This window comes from Hyperolius riggenbachi, chromosome 3, assembly GCF_040937935.1.
Source record: "Hyperolius riggenbachi isolate aHypRig1 chromosome 3, aHypRig1.pri, whole genome shotgun sequence".
Lineage (NCBI taxonomy): Eukaryota > Metazoa > Chordata > Amphibia > Anura > Hyperoliidae > Hyperolius > Hyperolius riggenbachi.
This window is the reverse complement of record NC_090648.1, coordinates 98,921,049-98,933,576: the sequence shown is the minus strand read 5'-3', so window position 1 is coordinate 98,933,576 and position 12,528 is coordinate 98,921,049. Positions and strand designations below refer to the sequence as shown.

Genomic DNA, 12,528 nt, shown 5'->3' with positions numbered 1-12,528 from the left:
CCACCTCCATATTGTATGAGGGTTTGCCTATGCAATCTGCTCACAGTATTCAAAATCTATTGATGCCCATGCTAAAAATTGGCCAATCAAAACTGAAAGTGTGTACCAGGCTTACTATGCGAAATGATGCAGACATGACAGGGAATTCCTTATAGATGAACAGGGTCATGCTAGATCAAGCAATCATGTTTTCAAAGACATTTCAATACTGAATTGACATAACAGGAAATTGAAATATATACTTTTGTTAATTCTATTGCATTTAGCTGATGGATTAGGGAAAAGCCTTAAATATTTTAGGCAAATACTGGTGTTGCCATGAGGCTGCCTGGTCACATCTGCATGCTGGTAGTGAGGTGTTTTCACCACTGACCAGGCCTGTGAGTAGGACTGGTCACTGGTCACATGAAATAGCCATAAGTGGGGTCACAGCTCCAGACCCCCAATCCCTCACTTCTCTGTATTGCGTCACTGCTATGCTTTCTATCTGGTGGAGGTCACAGACAACACTATGTATTAATCCGTTTTTGCTTGCGTCACTTTGTGAACATTGTGTTCTGCACCTTGGAACAGTAAGAAGACGCGGTAAGTGCATTAGACTTATTACAAGGCAGTGGTATATTCGTACATTCTTGTCTACCCCAAGTCCCTGTAACAGAAACGCCATAAAAGCGTGCCAGGCTTTCATCTTGTCTCTACCTAGACCAAGTAAAGGACTCCAGTCATTATTTTAATGTTATTTTAGTGTTTACGTAAAAAAAAATGCCAAAAAACTATATCCACTTTGTCTTTATAGGATATTAACAATCATATGATGAACAAAAAAATTAATTTAACATTTTGCTTTACAATGTAACATCGAACACTTTAAAAAGGAACCTAATCAGAGAAGCATATGGATTTTTCCTTTTAAAATAATACCAGTTGCCTGACTCTCCTGCTAAACCTGTGTCTTTTAGCCACAGCCCCTCAACAAGCATGCAGATCAGGTGCTCTGACTAAAGTCAGACTGGATTAGCTGCATGCTTGTTTCGGGTGGATGATTTCACCACCACTGCAGCCAAAGAGATCAGAAGGACTGACAAGCAACTGGTATTGTTTAACCACTTAAGGACTGCAGTCATAAAACCCCTTAAGGACCAGAGCCTTTTTTTCCATTCAGACCACTGCAGCTTTAACTGTTTATTGCTCGGTCATACAACCTACCACCTAAATGAATTTTACCTCCTTTTCTTGTCACTAATACAGCTTTCTTTTGGTGCGATTTGATTGCTGCTGTGAGTTTTACTTTTTATTATATTCATCAAAAAAGACATGAATTTTGTCAAAAAAATGACTTTTTTTACTTTCTGTGCTGACATTTTTCAAATAAAGTAAAATTTCCTATACATTTGAGCGCGAAAGTTATTCTGCTACATGTCTTTGATAAAAAAAAAAACATTAAGTGTATATTTATTGGTTTGGGTAAAAGTTATAGCGTTTAAAAACTATGGTGCAAAAAGTGAATTTTCCCATTTTGAAGCATCTCCGAATTTTCTGACCCCCTGTCATGTTTCATGAGGTGCTAAAATTCCAGGATAGTATAAATACCCCCCAAATGACCCCATTTTGGAAAGAAGACATCCCAAAGTATTCACTGAGAGGCATGGTAAGTTCATAGAAGATTTTATTTTTTGGCACAAGTTAGCGGAAAATGACACTTTGTGACAAAAAAAAAAAAAGGAAAAAAAAAAAGTTTCCATTTCTTCTAACTTGCGACAAAAAAAAATTAAATCTGCCACGGACTCACCATGCCCCTCTCTGAATACCTTGAAGTGTCTACTTTCCAAAATGGGGTCATTTGTGGGGTGTGTTTACTGTCCTGGCATTTTGGGGGGTGCTAAATTGTAAGCACCCCTGTAAAGCCTAAAGGTGCTCATTGGACTTAGGGCCCCTTAGCGCAGTTAGGCTGCAAAAAAGTGCCACACGTGGTATTGCCGTACTCAGGAGAAGTAGTATAATGTGTTTTGTGGTGTATTTTTACACATACCCATGCTGGGTGGGAGAAATATCTCTGTAAATGACAATTTTTTTATTTGTTTTACACACAATTGTCCATTTACAGAGATATTTCTCCCACTCAGCATGGGTATGTGTAAAAATACACCCCAAAACACATTATACTACTTCTCCTGAGTATGGCGATACCACATGTGTGGCACTTTTTTGCACCCTAACTGCGCTAAGGGGCCCAAAGTCCAATGAGTACCTTTAGGATTTCACAGGTCATTTTGCGACATTTGGTTTCAAGACTACTCCTCATGGTTTAGGGCCCCTAAAATGCCAGGGCAGTATAGGAACCCTACAATGACCCCATTTTAGAAAGAAGACACCCCAAGGTATTCCGTTAGGAGTATGGTGAGTTCATAGAAGATTTTATTTTTTGTCACAAGTTTTTTTTCACAAAGTGTCATTTTCCGCTAACTTGTGACAAAAAATAAAATCTTCTATGAACTCACCATACTCCTAACGGAATACCTTGGGGTGTCTTCTTTCTAAAATGGGGTCACTTGTGGGGTTCCTATACTGCCCTGGCATTTTAGGGGCCCTAAACCGTGAGGAGTAGTCTTGAACCCAAATGTCGCAAAATGACCTGTGAAATCCTAAAGGTACTCATTGGACTTTGGGCCCTTTAGCGCAGTTAGGCTGCAAAAAAGTGCCACACATGTGGTACTGCCGTGCTCAGAAGAAGTAGTATAATGTGTTTTGTGGTGTATTTTTACATATACCCATGCTGGGTGGGAGAAATATCTCTGTAAATGACATATATTAGATTTTTTTTACACACAATTGTCCATTTACAGAGAGATTTCTCCCACCCAGCATGGGTATGTGTAAAAATACACCCCAAAACACATTATACTACTTCTCCTGAGTACGGCGATACGACATGTGTGACACTTTTTGCAGCCTAGGTGCTCTAAGGGGCCCAACGTCCTATTCACAGGTCATTTTGAGGCATTTGTTTTCTAGACTACTCCTCACGGTTTAGGGACCCTAAAATGCCAGGGCAGTATAGGAACGCCACAAGTGACCCCATTTTAGAAAGAAGACACCCTAAGGTATTCCGATAGGTGTATGGTGAGTTCATAGAAGATCTTATCTTTTGTCACAAGTTAGTGAAAAATGAAACTTTGTGAAAAAACAATAAAAATCAATTTCCGCGAACTTTTGACAAAAAATAAAAATCTTCTATGAACGCTTCATACACCTAACAGAATACCTTGGGGTGTCTTTTTTCTAAAAAGGGGTCACTTGTGGAGTTCCTATACTGCCCTGGCATTTTACGGGCCCAAAACCGTGAGTAGTCTGGAAACCAAATGTCTCAAAATGACTGTTCAGGGGTATAAGCATCTGCAAATTTTGATGGCAGGTGGTCTATGAGGGGGCGAATTATGTGGAACCGGTCATAAGCAGGGTGGCCTCTTACATGACAGGTTGTATCGGGCCTGATCTGATGGATAGGAGTGCTAGGGGGGTGACAGGAGGTGATTGATGGGTGTCTCAGGGGGTGGTTAGAGGGGAAAATAGATGCAATCAATGCACTGGGGAGGTGATCGGAAGGGGGTCTGAGGGGGATCTGAGGGTTTGGCCGAGTGATCAGGAGCCCACACGGGGCAAATTAGGGCCTGATTTGATGGGTAGGTGTGTTAAGGGGTGACAGGTGGTGACAGGAGGTGATTGATGGGTGTCTCAAGGTGTGATTAGTGGGGGGAATAGATGCAAGCAATGCACTGGCGAGGTGATCAGGGCTGGGGTCTGAGGGCGTTCTGAGGGTGTGGGCGGGTGATTGGGTGCCCTAGGGGCAGATAGGGGTCTAATCTGATGGGTAGCAGTGACAGGGGCTGATTGATGGGTGATCAGTGGGTGATTAGATGGCAGAACAGATGTAAACAATGCACTTTGGAGGTGATCTGATGTCGGATCTGCGGGCAATCTATTGGTGTGGGTGGGTGATCAGATTGCCTGCAAGGGGCAGGTTAGGGGCTGATTGATGGGTGGCAGTGACAGGGGGTGATTGATGGGTGGCAGTGACAGGGGTTGATTGATGGGTGATTGATAGGTGATTGACAGGTGATCAGTGGGTTATTACAGGGAAGAACAGATGTAAATATTGCACTGGCGAATTGATAAGGGGGGGGGGGGGTCTGAGGGCAATCTGAGCGTGTGGGGCGGGTGATTTGGTGCCCGCAAGGGGCAGATTAGGGTCTATTCTGATGGGTAACAGTGACAGGTGGTGATAGGGGGTGATTGATGGATAATTAGTGGGTGTTTACAGGAGAGAATAGATGTAAACACTGCACTTGGGAGGTGATCTGACGTCGGATCTGCGGGTGATCTATTGGTGTGGGTGGGTGATCAGATCGCCCGCAAGGGGCAGGTTAGGAGCTGATTGATGGGTGGCAGTGACAGGGGGTGATTGATGGGTGGCAGTGACAGGGGGTGATTGACAGGTGATCAGTGGGTTATTACAGGGAAGAACGGATGTTGGAAGAACGAATGCACTGGCGAATTGATAAGGGGGGGTCTGAGGGCAATCTGAGCGTGTGGGCGGGTGATTGGGTGCCCGCAAGGGTCAGATTAGGGTCTAATCTGATGGGTGGTGATAGGGGGGATTGATGGGTGATTGATGGGTAATTAGTGGGTGTTTAGAGTAGAGAACAGATGTAAACACTGCACTTGGGAGGTGATCTGATGTTGGATCTGCGGGCGATCTATTGGTGTGGGTGGGTGATTAGATTGCCCGCAAGGGGCAGATTAGGGGCTGATTGATGGGTGGCAGTGACAGGGGGTGATTGATGGGTGATTGACAGGTGATTGACAGGTGATCAGGGAGGATAGATGCATACAGTACACGGGGGGGGGGGGGGGGTCTGGGGAGAATCTGAGGGGTGGGGGGTTGATCAGGAGTACCCAGGGGGCAGTTTAGGGACTAAAAAAAAAAAATAGCGTTGATAGATAGTGTCAGGGAGTGATTGATGGGTGATTAGGGGGGTGATTGTGTGCAAACAGTTGTCTGGGGGGTGGGCAGGGGGGGTCTGAGGGGTGCTGTGGGCGGGCGATCAGGGGGCAGGAGGGGGCAGATCAGCGTGTTTGGGTGCAGACTAGGGTGGCTGCAGCCTGCCCTGGTGGTCCCTCGGACACTGGGACCACCAGGGCAGGAGGCAGCCTGTATAATACACTTTGTAAACATTACAAAGCGTATTATACGCTTCCTACCCGGCGATCGTCGGGTTAACAACCCGCCGGCGCTTCCGATTGGCCGGCGGGTTGACGTCGCGGGTGGGCGGAGCCTATTGCCGGTGGATGCGCGCGCATCCCAGCGCGCGATCCCCGGCAAAACAGTGCCCCAGGACCTGACGCCATTCTGCGTTACGTGGTCCTGGGGCTGCCACTTTGCCGCCGCCAATATGAAGTAGGCGGTCGGCAAGTGGTTAAAAGAAAACATCCATATCCCCCTCAGTTAGGTTCCCTTTAAGTGTCTCAGCGCACCACAGAAACATGTTACTGTACATCAGTGGCTTTATAAACTTACTGTCTTTGGGACGATCTGTTTTTTTGGTCCAGCTTTAAAAGGGTTCCTAGAAGAAAAAAAAATAAAAAAAAAAGTCTTACATTTTCATATCTACATACACAATATAAACAAAATCCAGGCACTAGAGGCCATTTCCTAAAAATAACACTTTCTGTATTCTGCATAGTGAGTGCTTTGCCATACGACTGTTCTATATACTATTTCCTATACTTAATCATGTAGACCTACAGGGAGTGCAGAATTATTAGGCAAATGAGTATTTTGACCACATCATCCTCTTTATGCATGTTGTCTAAAGCCTCATCTACACGCGTAGATGAGGCTGCGATCCGGCGGCTCGATTAGCCGCCGGATCACCTCTTCCGCGTGCCCGCCGCGTCCCCGCTCATGCCGCATTCGATTCCCCGCTCGTCCCCGCCGGCGCCGATCATCTTCCGCTCGATTCCCTGTCATTGTCCCCTCGCGGCGAGCGAGCGAGCAGGGAATCGGCGGAAGCAAGATCCGTCCTGTTGGATCTTATCAATCGAGCCGCATCAGCGGCTCGATTGATAAGGAGCATCGCGGCCGCATCTACGTGTGTAGATGCGGCTTTACTCCAAGCTGTATAGTCTCGAAAGCCTACTACCAATTAAGCATATTAGGTAATGTCCATCTCTGTAATGAGAAGGGGTGTGGTCTAATGACATCAACACCCTATATCAGGTGTGCATAATTAGGCAACTTCCTTTCCTTTGGCAAAATGGGTCAAAAGAAAAACTTGCCAGGCTCAGAAAAGTCAAAATAGTGAGATATCTTGCAGAGGGATGCAGCACTCTTAAAATTGCAAAGCTTCTGAAGCGTGATCATCGAACAATGAAGCGTTTCATTCAAAATAGTCATCAGGGTCGCAAGAAGCGTGTGGAAAAACCAAGGCGCAAAATAACTGCCCATGAACTGAGAAAAGTCAAGCGTGCAGCTGCCAAAATGCCACTTGCCACCAGTTTGGCCATATTTCAGAGCTGCAACATCACTGGAGTGCCCAAAAGCACAAGGTGTGTAATACTCAGAGACATAGCCAAGGTAAGAAAAGCTGAAAGATGACCACCACTGAACAAGACACACAAGCTGAAACGTCAAGACTGGGCCAAGAAATATCTCAAGACTGATTTTTCTAAGGTTTTATGGACTGATGAAATGAGAGTGAGTCTTGATGGGCCAGATGGATGGGCCCGTGGCTGGATTGGTAAAGGGCAGAGAGCTCCAGTCCGACTCAGACGCCAGCAAGGTGGAGGTGGAGTACTGGTTTGGGCTGGTATCCTCAAAGATGAGCTTGTGGGGCCTTTTCGGGTTGAGGATGGGGTCAAGCTCAACTCCCAGTCCTACTGCCAGTTTCTGGAAGACACCTTCTTCAAGCAGTGGTATAGGAAGAAGTCTGCATCCTTCAAGAAAAACATGATTTTCATGCAGGACAATGCTCCATCACACGCGTCCAAGTACTCCACAGCGTGGCTGGCAAGAAAGGGTATAAAAGAAGAAAAACAAATGACATGGCCTCCTTGTTCACCTGATCTGAACCCCATTGAGAACCTGTGGTCCATCATAAAATGTGAGATTTACAAGGAGGGAAAACAGTACACCTCTCTGAACAGTGTCTGGGAGGCTGTGGTTGCTGCTGCACGCAATGTTGATGGTGAACAGATCAAAACACTGACAGAATCCATGGGTGGCAGGCTTTTGAGTGTCCTTGCAAAGAAATGTGGCTATATTGGTCACTGATTTGTTTTTGTATTATCCCTCAAAAATACAACTTGCCTAATAATTCTGCATTCCCTGTATACAGAAGGATTGATCAATTTACCTCTTATGGAACGGTTACCCTGAAGACTAACATTGTGTTATACTTGTCTAGTCTCTTGCTTTCTACCAGATTATCATGAAAATGATAATCCAGACATGTAGGAAAATGGCAACCATTGGCATTTTGCTTTGAGCATGTGTTCTGAAGGACCTTGGAAGGATCTTAACACCATGTTTAAAATGTGAAGCGGTACCCATGTAAATAAGCATTTACCTATATTTGTATTTGACAAACTGCTGTTCACTGTGTTTTTGTAAATGTATCTTCCTGGTAGCCTGCATTTGATGTGCCTCTATGACTGTATCAATAAACGTAAAAAACAAAAACACACACACACACACACACACACACACACACACACACACACAATTAGAACAAAGCTACATACAGTACAGACGGACAGTCAGGCAAGCTATGCATGTTGTAAATACTCTCCCGGACCGAGACTAAAGTTTTTAACAACAGTTTCACCATAAAGGAAATATCGAACACAAACACATTCTTCTGAAAGAGATACATATGGGTTATCAACCGCAAAGGTGAGTTTCTTGGCTGTTATTTTTTTGTTATTGTGTTTTGCTCCACCTCAAGATGAGACCACTGCAGGATCTCTCTTCAGTCCTTAAGGCTGGTTTCACAGTGGGACGTTACAGGCGCACGTTAGTGCAGCCTGTAACGCACCACCGCACAGCAATGAAAAATCAATGGGCTCTTCACAGTGCCCACGTTGCATTACTTAGTAACACTGCGCCATAATACAACGTACTGCATGCAGTACTTTATAAGCGGCAAAGCTGCGTTAGACTGCTTGCACATGCTCAGTAATGTTGGGGAGGAGCGGAGAGCGGCCAGGCACATGGCTAATTAATATTCACTGCACTCAGTGATGTGCAGTGTTTACTTCTTGGAGTGGACGCTCTGTGCGGCGATTGGCCGGGCGGGACCACGTGATGCCGCATGCGCCCCAAGAGTACACATCACGGCATCACGGACGCCAGAGTGAGCTGCACAACGCGGCTCACTCTGACGTCCACATCAGAGAGCACCAGGCGTTGCGTTAGGGGCACGTTATGCGACCTTAACGTCCCCTAAAACGTAACGTCCTGGTGTGAAACCAGCCTAAAGGAATAGTCAGGCAAAAAAAAAAAATGAGTTTCACTTACCTGGGGCTTCTACCAACCCCATGCAGCCATCCTGTGCCCTCGTAGTCACTCACTGCTGCTCTGGTCCCCCGCCGCCAGCTAGTTTCGTTTTTGCCGACCTCAGGGTCAGCAGGCTGCCATGCGTACATTTGCATGCATTCCCGCTGGTGCATGAATTAACGCATACATTTTTTACGCGTTAGTGGTGCAATGTGTAAATTAACGCGTAAAAATGTCTGTGTTAAGTGAAACTCTTTTTTTTGCCTGATGATTAACAGGAAATCAGTACATCCTATCCTGCAACTCCCCCACACAGGGTTAACATTCTGCATTTACAACTTAGCTGAGGCTGCCGAGGCTTGACGAATGTCTGTGCTGACACAGCTGAGATGTCAAATTACAATGTCATTACTTGCAGCTGTGGGGGAATTCGACAGGCTCGTCAGCCTAAACACAAACAGGGTGGATTAACCTGTGTTTTCCTTGTGATCCGCGTATGTGTTCAGATCCACTTTAAAGGGGGACATTATAGGGGCTGTGCATGCATATGGAGGACACGATGGCTGCACTTATTATGCGGGGACATCATGGGAGCTGCACCTGGTATGGCTGCTCCTGATACAGGGAAAACATGATGGCACTTGATATTGGCGGGGTATAATGGCGGCACATAAGAAGGATGTTATGAATATATTTGTTACGGAAGAACACAAAAGCAGAAAACTGTTGAGTCAGATGATGCCATTGGAACCTTACTCAACATGGTCAGAAAGATCCCTGAGCAGGAGGCATCATAGAGAGGTCCAGCCCCGCAGGGACGTATTCTGAACACTGGGAATCCTTCCCACCCCCTGATTACATTTCCGGGGAGGGTGTGTCAAGCACAGAAATCATCCGCGGCCACAGCTGTAACTTTTCAGGCTCACGAAAACTATAAAACTGGAGAGTGGAAAAGACAAGTAGCAAAGAGTAGAAAGAGGAAGCTGAGCACACGTAAGAGCAGACAGATAAGCTATAATTAAACCACGCTTCTCTTTTTTTAATGTTTCGTTTGGACTTTACATTTGGAGTGGAACAGATGAGTCTGGGTTTTTTTGTATCTCACATTTACGTATTAAACGATTTACAAAGGAAGTTGGGACAATGTGTACACACAAACAAAAGATTAGACTCACAGGAACATCTGGGAACTTTTTTTATGTCGCTCTCAAAAGTGAAACTAAATGAGACATAATATAAAAATGAGACAGACACCACCATGTTAGAAAGAGGATGACATAATTAGACCGGCTGTGACTCAAGTCATTTGTTTATTGCTACACAGTTGAACACCATGAGAAGCGGTTAAAGTCTTCTTGCCACTATGAGATCTCTGATGTATTTCCCACACTCGGCACATGATATGAGATCTCTAATGTATTTCCCATACTCTGCACAGGATATGGCTCGCTCACTTGCAAGACTTCTGATGTTTGGCAAGGTATGATCTTTGTAGAAAATGCATGCCACGCTCTGGATATGAATTGTATATAGCATCCCTCTGTTGTGAGATCTCTGGTGTTCTGCAATATGGGATTTCTGTGCAAAACATTTCCGACACTCACAACAATAAAAAAGTCTTCTCACCAGGGCACGTTATTTAGTGTACAACGTGAGCTATGAATTTAAACCATTTCCCATATTATGGTAACAGCCAACTGCATAGATGTGTATTGCAGCCAAGTGCAAAGTCTTGTGTGTTACAGCCCTAACACTGGCCAATCACCAAACAACCTTACCCCATTTATGTGGTATAAGGACCGACAGAGTGAGAATACTCATTCAACAGGTCAATGAGGTAAGCTGCCATGCTATACAGTAGTAAGTCTGTGCAATCAAGACTGTATGGTAAAATTATACCTTAGCCCTTTTAAAAATTCAAAAAAACGGCATGCATAGGAGGTCTCCTTATGCCCATCACTCCCCCAGTTCTGCTCCGTGCCCCTCTGTTAAGGCCTATTGTCCCCATGAACCTACATCCGGGTAAGGAGGTCACGCGGCCAGGAGCAGGCTGCGCATGCGCACTACAGATGCTGCCAGAGGGAGAGAGTCTGTTTTGCAAAACCCTTACCAGCATTTCTGTGAAAATCGGATCTTGGAATACGAAACACGTCTATTTGCCAGGCCTGCCAAGAAGAGAAAGAAACGATACCGCTTCCCCTTAACCATCACTGGAAGTAGACATGAATTTCTGAGAGGGTTTTTTTTTCTTAACAGACTGCCTTAAAGGGAAACTCTTCTTAACACTTACCACATTTAAAGGAGAACTGTAGTGAGAGGTATATGGAGGCTGCCATATTTATTTCCTTTTAAGCAATACCAGTTGCCTGGCTATTCAGCTAATCCTCTGCCTCTAATACTTTCAGCCATAGGCCCTGAACAAGCATGCAGCAGATCAGGTGTTTCTGACAAATTTAGACAAATTTGGGCAGCCTCCGTAGAAGCGCATCTGCGCGAAACGGCCGTAAGGCTCTCATCCCCCAGCACCCACCGCACAGCTTTACCAGCAAACCGGTATGTTACGTCTCAATATGCATACAATTGAATCCACGATGTTGCACCATGTGTTATGAATAAACAAGCAGTTTACAGCAGTGCCGGCATTTCTCATCCTTTTCTCTGCCTGCATATGATGTCTATCTGAGCCTGAGCACGCTGGTCTATCTGCATCTCACCGGATACCTGGTCTGCACCCCTGCAACCCTCCCTGAACCCCTAGCTGCAGTGCCAGCACCTTTCTATCCTACCTTCCAAATTTAGACAGATATGACAAGATTAGCTGCATGCTTGTTTCTGGTGTGATTCAGACACTTCTTTAGGCAAATAGACCATCAGGGCTGCCAGGCAACTGGTATTGCTTAAAAGGAAATAAATATGGCAGCCTCCATATCCCTCTCACTACAGTTCTCCTTTAAGGAAAACTCGGAGAAAGTCATTGAGTGCTTACTTTCAGGCAAATGGCAAATACGTCACAATCCTCTCTTATTTTGTTTCAGGGATGTGGAGTCGGAGTCAGATCAATTTAGGTACCTGGAGTCAGAGTTGGAGGTTTCATAAACAACTGAGGAGTCTGAGTTGTGCGATTTTTGTACCAAATCCACAATCCTGGTAAGAATTAGACTAAGGAGTCAAAGTCGACGAGTTGGAGTCTAAGGCCTCAATTCACAGAGCTTTATCAAACACTTTATCAAACGTTTGATAATTTACCTCATGCTTTTATAAGAATGTGTTTGTCGGACAAGTAGAGATATGATTGATTTAAAGAGGAACTTCACTGAAAAATAGTAGTAGAGAGAAAAAAATAAATCAATACATTGCAAAGTGAGAAGTTAAAAAATAGAGAGATCAAGAAATGATCGATGTTTGCCATTTATATTGTTCATGTTGTTAGATCCACAATGAGCCTGCACCTAATCATCTTTACTACTAGCAGACAAGAAAAAAAAACAAACTACACAGCACCAACTGCCATTATCTATAACCACACCCACTAACAATGCGATAGGCTAAAAGGTTGGTTTTTTATAGATCTACATATACACCATATACAGTACATATACACAGAAACATATTAATTGATTGGCAGTTGGAAGCAGCTATTATTTCCCACACTGCAACAAGGTTCACAGAAAGGAAACTGTCATGACCATGGATGACGTTCAATCATGGGTTAAAGTTCCTTTTTAAAGTGGGATGAAACTCCATATTAACTGAAAAAAATAATCATCCAATAAGAAATTACTTGTTTAGCTTACACATCCTGTTGTTTTTAGTGTTCATTGTCAGATTTAGGAGAAATGTGCTATACTGTTTCCATCTTTGCTTTTGCTCTGTGATGCCAAAAGTGACATCATTGCTGCCTTTTTCTTTTGTCTTTTCAACCCAGCTCAGTGTTAATTTCCCCTCCCTACTGCAACAGCATACAGTCCCTCCCA

The 12,528-nt window shown here is 44.6% G+C and overlaps 1 protein-coding gene across 1 annotated transcript in view; it reads right to left on the bottom strand.

Moving 5' to 3' along the window:
- Window positions 1-12,528, bottom strand: part of BIN3 (bridging integrator 3) — a 97,679-nt gene that overhangs the window by 52,932 nt on the left and 32,219 nt on the right. Inside the window, exon 2 of the mRNA XM_068274667.1 lies at window positions 5,576-5,621. Coding sequence (XP_068130768.1) covers window positions 5,576-5,621 — 46 coding nt within the window. The remainder of the gene's footprint in view (window positions 1-5,575; window positions 5,622-12,528) is intronic.